Here is a 14,379-nt window from a genome sequence, read left to right on the forward strand (position 1 = left end):
GAGGTCAGAGTGTCCTTAATGCCATTAGCTCCAGTCACCCTGGCTATAAGCTGTGCTTCCTTCCAAGATTATCTGTTTGGAATCTCACAGTCATTCAGCTATGAATAGTTTTATTGTTTTTTTTTTTTTTTTAGTGAGGCAATGGGGGTTAGGTGACTTGCCCAGGGTCACACAGCTAGTAAGTGTCAAATGTCTGAAGCCAGATTTGAACTCAGGTACTCCTGAATCCAGGGACGGTGCTTTATCCACTACAGCACCTAGCTGCCCCAATAGTTTTTTTTAAAAGGGATATTTAATAAAGTGGTAAAGGGGGAACATTTGTACAAGACAACCCCTAAAAGTCTATGCCACACTTTCCCACAAGTACATAGAGAGTCCAGGAAAATGTAGATTCAAGTGTACATGTAACAAAAGGGTAACATATCTTCCCCCCCCCCATTTGTGGGGTGCTCAAAAGGTTCTTCTTAAGCCCGATGAATCCTTATCCAGTCTGTCCTTGGCTCCCAATTCAAATAGTGCCATTAGTTGATCTAGGGATGCATACAGGACATTGATGGTAGGGTGGGAAGTACAAAACAGTCCAGATGCTTTGAAACTGACACAATTTTATTCAGATGAAAAAGAATTGGGAAAGGAAACCTAGGCCAAAGTCAGTGATGAGACCTCCCTTCCTTCCCCTTAAAGCAGTTCCTTCTCAGGGAGTGTAACTGAATGTCAGGCTTGTTTCAATCTTTTCTATGAATCCATTTTAAATGAGCTTGTTAAGTTTTCTTGGCCTATCTGAACATCCTTTTTTTTCTACAATGGCACACCCGTTTAAAGGACTTTTCACACTTAGAATAAACCCTATTTGAACCATCAAGGCTAAGATAAAGTGGGGTAGTTTCGACCCCATCCATGTCTTTATTTTTACATTAATTTATACCTCAAAGATGTTGTTCTTCTGGTATGATATATATATATGTATAGCTGTATTTGAAAATTTATTCTTAATAAACTGACATTAATTTTTGTTGGTTTGTTGTCTTAAGGAGAGGGTTAGACTAGTAGAAATATAAATTAATCTTCTTGGGACTCAATTTCCTCATCTGTGAAAAGAAAGGAATGAACTAGATGACCTCTAAAGTTTATTTTAGGTCCAGAGCTAAATCTATTCCTATCACTCTCTAAATCTATGATCTAAAGATGCTTTTAATTTCCTCCTATGTAGCAGATCGCTTCTCAGTCTCCTTGGTAGATCTTCATCCAAATAACACCCTCTAACTTCAGGGTTGTGTCCTGGTCCTCTTCTCCTGTCCCTCTCCACTAGTTTACTTAGTGATCTCATCAGCTATCCTGTATTTAATTACCATGTATATGCTGATGATTCGGTAGGACAAAACAAAAGCCACTCCATTTTGTCTGTAGTTCCTTTGTCTTGTTTATTACCCTGTTTGCATTATAACTCCCAGCCTGTAGGCAACTTTCCTTTTTGCTGAAACAAGTATTGGAAATAGTCCTATCTATTAGGGTGGGGTTACAAAAAGATAGCAAACCTGAAGAAAAGCCTTTCCTGTTACTAGCCCCAGCAAGGGACCCTCTTCAAACAAGGGATATCACATTCCCTATTCCTACCCTGGAAATTCCCAGCAACAATTCCTGTCAAATCCAGAGGTACCCCACACCTACTTTACCTCCTGCCTCAATTGGAATTTATATGAGTTTCCTCCTTTTGTTCTTTCAGAGAGTCTCTGCCCATGCAGGTGGGACACCATTGCTGGCAAACTCAATAAACCTTTGTTGGCCAGATGGACTGGCCCATGGACTGAATTCTTAGAAATGCCACAGGTTCTGCCTGTTTGGCATAGCCCTTATACTTATGTTTTGAGAACCAGGTTGGAAGGGAGAAGGATTGTCCATGCCACCATGATTTGCAAATAGCAGTTACACCCCAGCACACACACACACACACACACACACACACACACACACACACACACACACACACACACACCACCTGATCAATTGGATAGTCTGTTCTGGTTTAGAAAATGGTTTCTCTGGAATTAATTTGAAAGACTACCATCAAGCATGCTTCTTTGTGTTTATCTTGTCTTTGTTTCAGTTTAGTTATATAATGCCCAGTATATTGCTAGTATTGTCTGTGTTTTGTGTCTTGGTAAATCCAAACTGAATTTTTCAGCCAAAGGAAAAAGGGCAAAAAGGGTGTGGTGATTAAAAAGTTTTGAGAGACATGGTTTCTGGGTAATTTTATCATTTTTATTAATAATGCCAGCATGTTTATTAATAAAAGGATGGTCATTTAGATATCTCTCTTAGAACAAAGACCCCTCATGGTGGTGGGCTCACAGTTTATATGCCCTTTGAAGAGTAGATATTTCTGAGAGGTATTAATCAACTGATTGGTTAACATACTGGGAGTTAACTATATTAAAACAAGGGTCTTGGAGTACATGACTTGGGTCACCCAAATCTTGATCAAAAAGACACCAATTTCCATATCACCTGTCTTGACAAAAGGGAGAACCAACACTTCCCCAGGTCTGTATGAGCAAACACAATGAGCAGGAATACACCCATTATTCCAAACTTAGAATTTATGTTACTATCTAACTAGAAGTTGGCCTGGGTAAATCTTTGTGAGGTTTCCCACATTGGTTGATGAAGAAGTAGAAAAGGGGAAAAACCTTGGTCCTGATTCAATAATTAGTTTTTAAATACAAGAGAGAAACATTCATTTCTCACATTCCCCCATTTGATTCTATTTGAGAGATGAAGTCTCCTAAATGAATCATTAATTGATATTACAAACACTTCATCAAGGGTTCTTAACAATGGGATTTATGATGGGTAACAATTTAAGGGGGAAAAGGGAAAGAGATCAGTCATCTTGACAAAATCAAAGGGGGAAGTCCTCTCTGTTAAACCTTACAGATAAAAGGTCCACAGAGATAAAGTAAACAGTAAAAAAAAAAAAAAGTAAATTGTCCATTTAAGGCTTAGAAGTCTCATCTCAAACAACTTTCTCAGGACACCATCTGATGAGATTATGTTATGTATGATACCATTTGTACATATAAATCCATATGTGATTGAATTTATTCTTGTCTCATGTTAAGTGATACACATTCTCCTGTTGAGATAATTGTGATATTTGACCCTTTTATAAGTAAATCAGGCCTAAATGGAAAAGATACAATATTTGGCATTAAGGCAATATGTTTGGAAACTGCAAAAGTAAGTTTTGTTAAAGGTATAACTGAATCAAAATTTATCTTTATTGGTATTGAATTCAATTGGTATAATATGTCAAAAGTGAATGAAGTGATTTTCCATTCAACTGAATTTGTGTCATTTGACTGGCAATATCTTGTTTCATGTTTTAAATTCATGATATTATTTAATTGTTGTTTCTAAATTTTCATGTATTATGAACTTTGAGAAACATTGTATAAGAAATTCTGTTAAAAGAATGATGTAATTGTATAATAGGAAAATCTTACCCTTTTGATGAGGATGCTGTGAAATTATTCATTTAGCTTTTAGAGGCTGAAGTATTTAGTTGGGTATATTGTAAAAGGGAAGAATCATAATTACTTAATTTGTGGGACTTACTAGGTTCTGTGTGATCTCCTGTGGGTAAGGTTAAAAAAATCTTATCAGCCCTGTGAAAGAATTTGCTAAATGTTGGGAAATTCTAAAATAATGAATTGCTGTACTGAGAAAATGTGATCCCATCTTTCATCACAGATCCCCACCAAAGTTAGGAGGGGAGGATAAGTTTGATTATAGTATAGAAGTAATTTATATGGTAATTTATTATTATAAAAATTATGAAACTATACCTGGAACAGTATATATTGATGTTACATTTTGAGCCAACTTGGATTCAACAGATTCCAGTCTTAAAGGTTTATTTTTGCCTTCTTGTTGTTTGTTGTTCAGTAATTTTCAGTTGTATCTGACTCTTAGTGACCTCATTTGGGGTTTTCTTTGCAGAGATACAAGAGTGGTTCGCTATTTCCTTCTGTAGCTTATTTCACAGATGAGGAAACTGAGACAATCAGGGCTAAGTGACTTGCCTAGGGTCACACAGTTAGTGTCTAGTAATTGTCTGAATGATCATTAAGTTAGTAACACACAATTCGAGGGAAAGATCACAAGCTGCCCAAAGGCAGTGTAATATGAGAACTGCTATAGATGCATGTCTGGGCCTGGGAAAATCAAGGAGACAGTCTTGTATATGCATAAATAGAATCCTCTTGACTTAATTACCCCATTGTGTTATTTTCTTTTTGAAAAAGGAATTTCTCACTTGCTCAATTCTGGGTCTGGATAGGATACCCAATGAAAAATGTGGAACTTTGCTACATGATGGATGGTTCCAAAAAAGTTAACTATGACTTTTACCTGAAATCAAACAGAAATAAGGATGTTTTATCCTGTGCTAGGTAATTCAGTACCCTTGGACTTAGGCCTGCGGGAATAGTTTTTATGCTGTTCCAGTCATGTCCCTCCTTTTCCTTTTCATAGCAGATCTTTCTAACCATGGTAGGTAAAATTATAATTTTTAAAATAATAAATCCTGTTGTTGCAACATCCCAGCACATCTCAACTGCTATAATGGGATAATTTCTAGCTCTGCTTCTGTTTTTTCCCCCCACACTGACAATTTTAACCACAATTCTTAGATTAGCCTATCCTTTCCTAATCTCTCTGCTAAACTCCTGGTCTTGCATTTCCAACTGCCTTTCAGAGAACTGGGGCTGAACTAGGACACCTCTCATGAAGCTCGGCAAGTACTCTGGCTTCTTGCTGAGAGACACACACCTTGCTGAGAAGACACTGGGAACTGTATAACTTTTGCTACATAGTACTATGAAATGTTTTTCTTTGAAAGGAAAATATTTTCTGATGGATAAAGTGGAAAACAGAAAATAATACTTTTTTTTTTGGTGGGGCAATGAGGGTTAAGTGACTTGCCCAGGGTCACACAGCTAGTAAGTGTCAAGTGTCTAAGGTCGGATTTGAAGTCAGGTCCTCTTGAATCCAGGGCCAGTGCTCTATCCACTGGGCCACCTACCTGCCCCCAAAATAATACCTTTTTTTTTTGGTGAGGCAATTGGGGTTAAGTGACTTGCCCAGGGTCACACAGCTGGTAAGTGTCAAGGGTCTGAGGCCAGATTTGAACCCAGGTCCTCTTGAATCCAGGGACGATGCTCTATCTACTGCACCACCTAGCTGCCCCAAAATAATAAATTTAAATTGTTTCTTCATTTCTTAAAAAGGGCATCCCCATTTTAAAGCACATATGTCTTCATAAATGTAGAATTAGTGGGTTCAGAATTCAATGGGAGAATAGGCCAAATTGACTTTTTGGAACGTGCACTATTCTTATAAAGCATAAAAGATTCACTATGAAAAAAGACCACATTTTTTTTAACACCAATATTCTTTCAGTTGATATTCTGTGACTGCACTGAGGTTAAGCATTAAAGGGAAGTAGAGGGGGCAGCTAGGTGGTTCAGTAGATAGAGAACCAGCCCTGGAGTCAGGAGGACCTGAGTTCAAATTCGGCCTCAGACACGTGACACTTACTAGCTGTGTGATCCTGGGCAAGTCATTTACCCCCCATTACCCTGCAAAAAAAGAAAAAGAAAGGGAAGTAAAGAGGCCCATGGTGATTGTGGAAAGGCTGCAGTACACAGAAAATAGGAATTCTATGGAGAAGCAGTATGAAATATGCCATTATAGAAATTTTTGACCAGAAAAATGATGGGTTGGTCACATAGCAAGCACAAGGTATGAACAGCCTCTGTGTATCACTGGTATCCATACAATATCAAGAGGGTATAAGATAGGTCCCAATTATTTAGGGCATACCCAATATGGCAAATTTATGAAAGGATATGGATTAGAGTTGTACAAAATGGGTAGGCATGAATAGATTATGCTCATTCTGTTAGGTAATAACCACAGAGATCTAGAGATGAAATGGACTTAAGAAGCCTTCTGGCCCAACTTCCTCATTTTACAAATGAGTAAATTGGGACTATGGGAATTTAAGTGATTCACACAAGGTCACACAAGTAGTAAGTATTAGAGGTGGAATTTAAATTAAGCCCTATGACTCAAAGGTCAGTATTCTTTGAACTATGCATTGGTATCTAGAAATTATTGGATTTGTTTTAATACACTCTTCCAGACAAGAACCATATCCATATGCTTTTATATCCAGACTCAGATATATAGTGGTTTGCATATGGTTTAACTGTCACTACAGCACCCATACTTATGAATAAACATGATAGGTTCTGTCCTTCCAAATGTTGGAGAAAACCATATTTTCTGTAGAAACAACACAATTCAATAGATATGGTACCATATTTCATAAAGCATTATCATTATCATTCTTTCAAATATATTCCCATTCTCATTCAAATCTGCAATGCAATCTGCCTACATATAAAAAGAAAAGCTTACAGTTATGTCTTAAACTTTGGATGAAAATGAAAGGACACAATCTTTATTTAGTAGTGGATTTTATTTATTTAGCTATTTATGCTGTTAAACTTAGTCAAGGAAGTAATATTTACCACAAAATTGCAGGCATAATTTTATCATACATACCATTGACTTGTTTTCAGGAGAAAAAAAAAAAGATGAAAATGATATTTGAAAACCCCCCACATGTCTCTGGAAGAAATGCCTGGTCAGTAAGTAGTAAAAAGGTAAAATTTGGCACCTTTCTCTAAGGCTCGGACAATATTTTAAATACAGCTATGATACATCTTCTTTGCTTACAAAGCAAATAATACACTCAACTCATGTGGACAGTGGTTAATTCATATTTGTACACCCCTATGGAGAAGGATGCAAATATCCTAATTGTCTTTATATTTATCTATCTAAGCTTCCTGCCCAATGAAATAATGCTCTGGTTTCACCATCTTGGAAGCCCATTTGTGACTTGTGCTACCACTAAATTGCACATTTTTATTTCTAATTTCCATAAGATTTCCCTCAAGCCTGCCCCAAACTTAATGAAGCTTTCAATATGTAAGAAAAAAAATGACTGCTAAAAAATGTTGGCACCATATGTCTCTAAGAATAGGCAAAAACAGGTTTCCACAAAGTTTTTTTGCGTGTTGTTTTTTACAAATCTACTTAGTAGTCTGGAACTAACATTATATATCATGGTGTGATGATTATGAGAGTTTTTCCTTCAATGTTTGGATCACAGGCTAAAGTTAGAATCTTCCTCAATTTTGTAAACTAACCAAAATTATATGCGATGATAATTTGAGCCAAGCCAACAATCCTAACATACATACAAGGAACGCTAGATTATCCAGGTACATTTATCTATGCAGTTTGTAGACTATTTGGGTCTACCACTTCTCTTACTTCATGTAAGAAAATATTTTAGTTTAGCTTTGACAGGGAGAAAAGGGAATCTCAAACTGCTAGATTTGTACCTGGTTGGTAGGTTCGCTAAAGGATTTGCTTGAAAAGAAAGCTGAAGTTATTGTAAACAGTATGACTTTTGGATTTTCCATATTATAAATTATTATGGATTTTCCTTCCCTATTAGTATGTGTTCTTCGCTGCCTAGCCAGACACTATTCCTGAAAGGTTCATTAGATGAATGAACTCGGCTTTTTCAGTCTTAATTTCTTTGCTATCTAAATGACTCCTGATTTCTGTAGCAGCACAGCACAGAGCTATGCATATTATCACTACCAAATCAATATTTTAAATGAAGTAATGAACATGCCCATAATTATATTTAATAAAAAGTAGAGAAACTTCCCTCTGGATATGCTTCCCTTATCTCCAACTCATTGAGACTAGTCCATCTGGAAGCACTGAAAGAATTTGCAAAGGAATCTCATTATGCTTTCTTTGTACCCTTTGGACTAAAGGCAGCCAGCTTCTTAGCATTTAGGGATGTATTTGTTAGTTCACATTTTGCCAGACTCTGGAGCCATCAGAAGATGGGGTGGATAGAACTAGAACATATTTGGGAAAGGAAGACTAGATTTGATGGGCAAAGGAGAAGATAAAGGAAAGGAGAATATAAACAAGGGAGACTTGAATGGTGACCAAAGGAGAGATCGTGAGAAGAAAAAAAGAAAGCAGAATGTATGGGCCTGAGTATATGTGGATAGGACAGTGTGAGATAGTATATGACAGAGTTAGTTAGCATATGATAGGATGAGACAGGATGTGATAGTATGTAATTTATCTTTTTGTTTTTTTTCTGCTCTTTCCCAGTAGAATAGATTATCACAGAGCACACTACATGTACATGACTTGCACACAATAAAATCATTTAATTCCCAATTTGAGCAAAAGGACATTTATTATTGATATACTGAATAGCTAGTTTATTTGTAGTGAACCTATTACGATGTGAATGCGTAATATTATGAAGTGACTTTTATAAACACTTGCTATATCTTATATTTTAAACCTTTTTTTACACTAAAATCTCACTTTTTTTTTTTTTGGTTTTGTGTTTTTTCTTCTCTGAAAACGATCCAAGGTTTGCTGTCCCTATCCTGTAAACAAAGTCAATAGGTAATTTTTAAAAGTAGCTTTTAAGAGTTGGTAGTTTAAAAAAAAAATCTGTAGCAAAAATGAATAATAATGAACGGCTAGAATCCCATTTCAATTTTTTTTCTTATCTCTGAGCTTATTAGGATCATTATAAAAGCATGAATCAAGAGAAGATTCTCTCTACAGAGAATAGTGATTATCAACCCTGGTTTTTCAATACCCAGAGTGTCTCCAATTCTGAAAGTTTAATTTTCTCTAATCTAAAATAAATAAATAAATAAAGCACACCAAGTAACAGTTTTAGGAAGATGGTTGTGTGGTAAACCAGAACAAGGAAAGGGTGTTTCAATTCCTAAAAATGTTGGGTAGCAATCACTTGTTGTAATGGGAGACATTAACCTTTTAAATACTTTTTTTGCCAGTTTAACTTGAGTGAAAATATTTTTTAAAAAATGTTTCTACTGAACCATAAATCACAGTCTTTTAGAGCAGGAAGGGACCTTAGAGATAATCTAGTCCAACACCCTCATTTTACAAATGAGGAAAATCAAGGCCACCACTGGTCAAGGTCAACCAATTAGTGGTAGAACTGGGATGAGAAATGGTTGCCACTTGGCTTTAGAGTATAGGGACCTGTCATTTTCTACTCAACTTAGAAAACTTCATATTTTCCTTATTCTTTGGTTGAACAAGGTCAACACAGTAGCTGTTAATTATATTGGTTTCTCTTGTTTTGTTCTCATCAGGTTCAACAAAATCGTGGCTTAACTGCATTATGTTATAATTACTGTGGTTTTTTTAATTAACAGACAAAGAGTTAAATATTCACTAATGCCAACAAGATGACTTTTTTCTTAGCAACATGAAAGCTAGATATACTGTATCCATTGTTAAAGTGGACCTTTAGGAATCACTTTAAAAGGACACCACAGCTGAAGACTGAAGAGCAATATTTATCAACATTAAATAAACATTTGGTGAAGTATGTATAAATATTTCTTCATATAAACATAACACAAATTAAATAGCTCAAATACACAGACACCATTTAATATACTTCCACTGTGGTCAAAATCATCTGTAAATACCATCTCACACTGAATACAAAAGCAGCTTTTACACCAGCTCTGTGTTCACAACACTGATGCCCCAAACAAAGGTAAGGTTTTCTTGCCCCCTCCCCCCACCCACAGTACCCACCCCCACCCTCAGCCAAAAATGAGAGAGAGAGAGGGAGAGGGAGAGAGGGAGAGAGGGAGGGAGGGAGGGGTAGGGGGGGAAGGAGCAAGGGAGAGGGAGGAAAAGAAAAAAGGAAAGAAAGGAAAAAAAGAAAGGAAAGGGGAAAGAAAGAGAAGGAAAAAGAAAGAGAGAGAGAGAGAGAGAGGAAGGAAGGAAGGAAGGAAGGAAGGAAGGAAGGAAGGAAGGAAGGAAGGAAGGAAGGAAGGAAGGAAGGAAGGAAGGAAGGAAGGAAGGAAGGAAGGAAGGAAATTGAACAACAACAATTAACAAACAAAAAACCACCCCAAAACAAAACTTATATAATTTTGGTCAAATGAAAATACAAAATTATTTTTCAAAATGTAAATAAATCAGATTAGAAGCAATACTTTTCAAATATAGTCTTTCCTCAGAGGACACCTAACTTTTATAGAGCACACCCATTATTTGGGTTCTGATCACATGCTCAAGCCCAGGAAACACTGGCAATGTCTAAGTGACACAGATTTAAGCCCTTTGATTTATTTAGTAAATTTTCATCAGAAAATGCCAGGTAACAAAACCAAAACAATTTCATTTTTTTCATTCTTTTTTTCTTCTTCTTCTTTTTTTAAAAAAAAAACTCTTCCTTTTATTATTACCAGATATATTGCAATTGAAGAGACCCAGACAGCCATGTCACTAATGTTGAGTTTCAAGCTTATCACAGAAATTTTGTTTAGCCGCAAGCTCACATTTGAGGCTGTGGAGAATTCAAAAACACTGTGTTGCAATTCATTCTTTGAGATCCAAGGGGCCTGGGCCTTAGCACAGGTAAAGAAAGCTTTAAACCAATGCAGCTGGCTAGCCAGTCCTCAGTGTGGGGTTCGAGAGCCCAGAAGAGGTTGATTTTCCTGGCTCATCTGGATTCAGATGGTCTGGAGACCACTAATCTCCACAGATCTGCTGACGTTGCTTAGTTTCTCAGACTGAACATGAGGGCATCTAATAGGCACAGCTGAACAGTGCTGGCCTCATTTGGGTGTACTTTGGATAGGATTCTACTGTTCTCTGAGTGGCCCCTGAAAACAGCCTTGATTTAACAGCATTAAATGAGGCCTGTTTCATCTGGATCGTGTTGTACATTTGTGTTGTATTAGGTTTCCAGAGAACTTTAGTTGCCAAAATACTGAAATCATGTATTGCAGGAGTAATTTGCCAGTTTTTTTGTTTCTCAGTATATTGTATACATGTGTGTGTGTATGCTCTGTACCCACATATACACACACACACACACACACACACACACATATATATATATACACATATATATATATATATATGTATTTATTTTCATATACACGAAACTTTAGCTGCACAAAACAGTACTCCGTAAGGATGGAGGATCAAGTCCACAGGTAGGTAGGGTTTAACAAGGATACACTAAAGAGAAGACAGGAAGCTCTATTGGGACAAGATGCCACCTTGTAACATGTTAAAACTCTTCAAGACCATCTTTTTGCTGGCCTCCTCTGTCCAAGAGCCTGGATCGGTACTTGCAGGATCCTTAGAAAGAAGTTGGAAAGTAGGCCAGCTAGATACGCTTACCTGAGATCCCAGAGCTGATATGAGTCAATAGACCTGGGCAGGTCAATGATGGGTTTATAATTACTATATAGCTTTGTTTTCCTCCCTTTTTAGGAAAACCATTCAAAGTGATAAAGTAACAACTTCCGAGTTAATGTTTTACCATTCAGTAGTATGTTTTTCTTTCGCTTAATGTGCATTTGACTTTTTATATTAAAATAGGTTTATTAAAAGGATACATCAGCCAGGCAGTGGCTTTCAAATCTGGACATTGAAATGTCTAATATTAATACCAGGAAAAAAAATCTTCCCCTTCTTCCTTTCTCAAGGTCTATGGGGTCTAAGTGCATGTGTGTTTGGTCGCTTGCTGTTGTTTTAAAATTTTTATTTCATTTTATGAAGCCTCCTGTGGTACCCTCTTGTGAAAAATAACTGACTGCCTTTGCTGATACTGTTGTTTGCGTCTCTTCCTTTTATCACACTGACACAGCAGCAACATCTTGAATGTGGTTCTGAAAGTTTTGTTACACAGTGCATAGCACATGGGGTTCACGGTGCTGTTGATGTAACAAAGCCAGTACCCCAGGTTCCAATAGGTTTTAGGGATGCAGCTATTGCAAAAGGTGTTCACCAGGACCATGATGTTATACGGAGTCCAGGTGATGATGAAGGCAAGTAAAATTGCACTGAGGGTCTGTGCTGCTTTCTTCTCCTTGATGAGGGACATCCTTTTCCGTTTAGTGATCTGGCTTCTGGTCTTTAGAGCAAACCTTTTGGCCAGCGTGGCTTCCTTGAAGGAAAGAGGAAGAGCTGCTGTTGTTTTAGCAACAGAAGAAATGGCCTCCGGTGGCTTGGTCGTCTCCACAGCTGACTCTAATTGAATGGGAAGCTTGGCAAAGCTCTTCCGAAAGCTGCCTCCATCCTCCATGCTCTTCTGGGCTTGGAGCTTGTTCGTTTTCTTCTCCAAATCAGCTTTGCGCAGCTCCTCCTCTGATCCTTGCAGGTCCTCTGAGGAGGGTAATTTGGTCGAGTTCAGGATGGTGCTGTGACCTGGGAGCTTGAGCACAATGGAGTAAATGGCTCTTGTCTCTGAGCCAATGTCTTCCTCATCAGATGAGGCAGAGTTTTCAAGAGAGGCAGCAGCATCGTTGTTGTTCCAGCTGTCGCTGCTACTATGGTCTTGGTCCATCTGCTCAGCACTGGGTTTCCAGTTCTTTGTAGTGAACCAGAAATGGCAGCGGCCATACTTCCTCCTGGTTGAGCGTTTGATGGTTTGCTGCTGTAGTTCATAGCTGCTGCAGCTCCTGGAGCTGCCTGTTGGATTAACAAAGTGGGCAGCCTCTGCCTCTCTCCCTGAGGCCTGCAGTCCTGCAAGCTCTTTGGTACGTTTCTCAGTCTCCTTGTAGATCCTCCAGTATAAAATAGTCATAATTGTCACAGGCATATAAAAGGCAGCTATGGCAGTGCCAAAGGTAATGGTGGGTTCAGTGAGGAACTGGATAGAACACTCCCCTGGGGGAACAGTTCGTTTCCCAACAAAGTATTGCCAGAACAAAATGGCAGGAGCCCAAAGGATAAAGGAGATGATCCAAGCAAGGCCAATCATCATACCAGCCCTTTTGGTTGTTCGTTTAGCTCGGTATGTGAGTGGCCTGGTGATGGAAAAGTACCTGTCAAAGCTGATGACCAGAAGGTTCATGACTGAAGCATTGCTGGCCACATAATCAATAGAGAGCCAGAGGTCACAAGCTAAGTTCCCCAAAGCCCATCGGTTCATGATGATGTATGTGGTAAAAAGGTTCATTGAAATAACACCAATGATCAGATCAGCACAAGCCAGGCTCAAGAGGAAGTAGTTGTTGACAGTCTTTAGCTGCTTGTTAACTTTAAATGACACGATTACCAGGATGTTGCCAATGATGGTCACCAAGGCTAGGATGCCAGTCAACAAGGCAATGATGACCACTTGCCAGATGGTGTGACCACCAAGAGGGTCATCATTTGTAGAATTGTTGGAAAAAGTCTCAGAGGCTTGAGAAACATTGTAGCTGCCGTAGTGAGGAGGAAGACCTGGGCCTGAGGTGCCTTGGTTCCAGGAAGTGCTGATGTTAACAAATGAGGAAGAGGTTGTATTGTTACTGTGCAGGGTCATCGTGGCTCTCTGGCATAGTCTAGGAAAGAGAGAGAGAGAGAGAGAAGAAAAGAAATCAGGGAAAGAACATAGACTGTTACCACTGGCAAGGACCTGGGAAACCATCTATTTCAACCTCTTCATTTTGCAGATAAAGAAGATGGGTCACTCAAAATCTTATAATTTATTTGAGGTCACACAGCTAGTTGGCTATGTGTTCAAGTCCAGAACACCAGGACTACCAACTCCCAGTCTGGATATCTTTTTTCATTACAGCATAAATACACTCATAATATTTCATTTTTCTTCTTTTTTTAATTATTTCTTAAAATGTAGAGTGGTTCCAAGTTATACAGTACTTATCCAAGACATTTTCATCACCCCTGTCCTTGATATATTAATTTTCTAAAAATAACATTTCCAAAAAAGTTTATAAAACTTGAGCTGAGATATAGACAAGGTATCTGCCAGATGAGCCTCATAGGAATGAGAATAAATACCTCTACACTGCTACAATCCAATGCAGGGGGAAAAATAGAAACAAAGCAAGTTAATATTAAACTTCTAAAAATATGATAGAGCAGAGATTCTTAACTTGGGGTCTGTGAACTTTTTTTTTTTTTTTTGGTGAGGCAATTGGGGTTAAGTGACTTGCCCAGAGTCACACAGCTAAGTAAGTGTTAAGTGTCTGAGGCCGGATTTGAACTCAGGTCCTCCTGACTCCAAGATCGGGGCTTTATTCACTGTGCCACCTAGCTGCTCCCCCCCTTTTTTTTGGTCTGTGAACTTTTTAAAAGAAATATTGATAACTTCACTTTAGTATATTGCTTTCTCTTGTAATCCTATATATATTATTTTATTCATTTAAAGACATTATTTTGAAGAGGAATTCATGTTGTTCA

The 14,379-nt window shown here is 37.9% G+C and overlaps 1 protein-coding gene across 2 annotated transcripts in view; it reads right to left on the reverse strand.

Moving 5' to 3' along the window:
- Positions 1-10,029: 10,029 nt before the first annotated feature.
- Positions 10,030-14,379, reverse strand: part of CHRM3 (cholinergic receptor muscarinic 3) — a 633,202-nt gene continuing 628,852 nt past the window's right edge. For both annotated transcript variants that reach the window (XM_043964242.1, XM_043964241.1), the window contains one exon: positions 10,030-13,517. In XM_043964242.1, coding sequence (XP_043820177.1) covers positions 11,741-13,498 — 1,758 coding nt within the window. In that variant the 5' untranslated portion in view covers positions 13,499-13,517 and the 3' untranslated portion in view covers positions 10,030-11,740. The remainder of the gene's footprint in view (positions 13,518-14,379) is intronic.

This window comes from Dromiciops gliroides, chromosome 4, assembly GCF_019393635.1.
Source record: "Dromiciops gliroides isolate mDroGli1 chromosome 4, mDroGli1.pri, whole genome shotgun sequence".
NCBI lineage: Eukaryota > Metazoa > Chordata > Mammalia > Microbiotheria > Microbiotheriidae > Dromiciops > Dromiciops gliroides.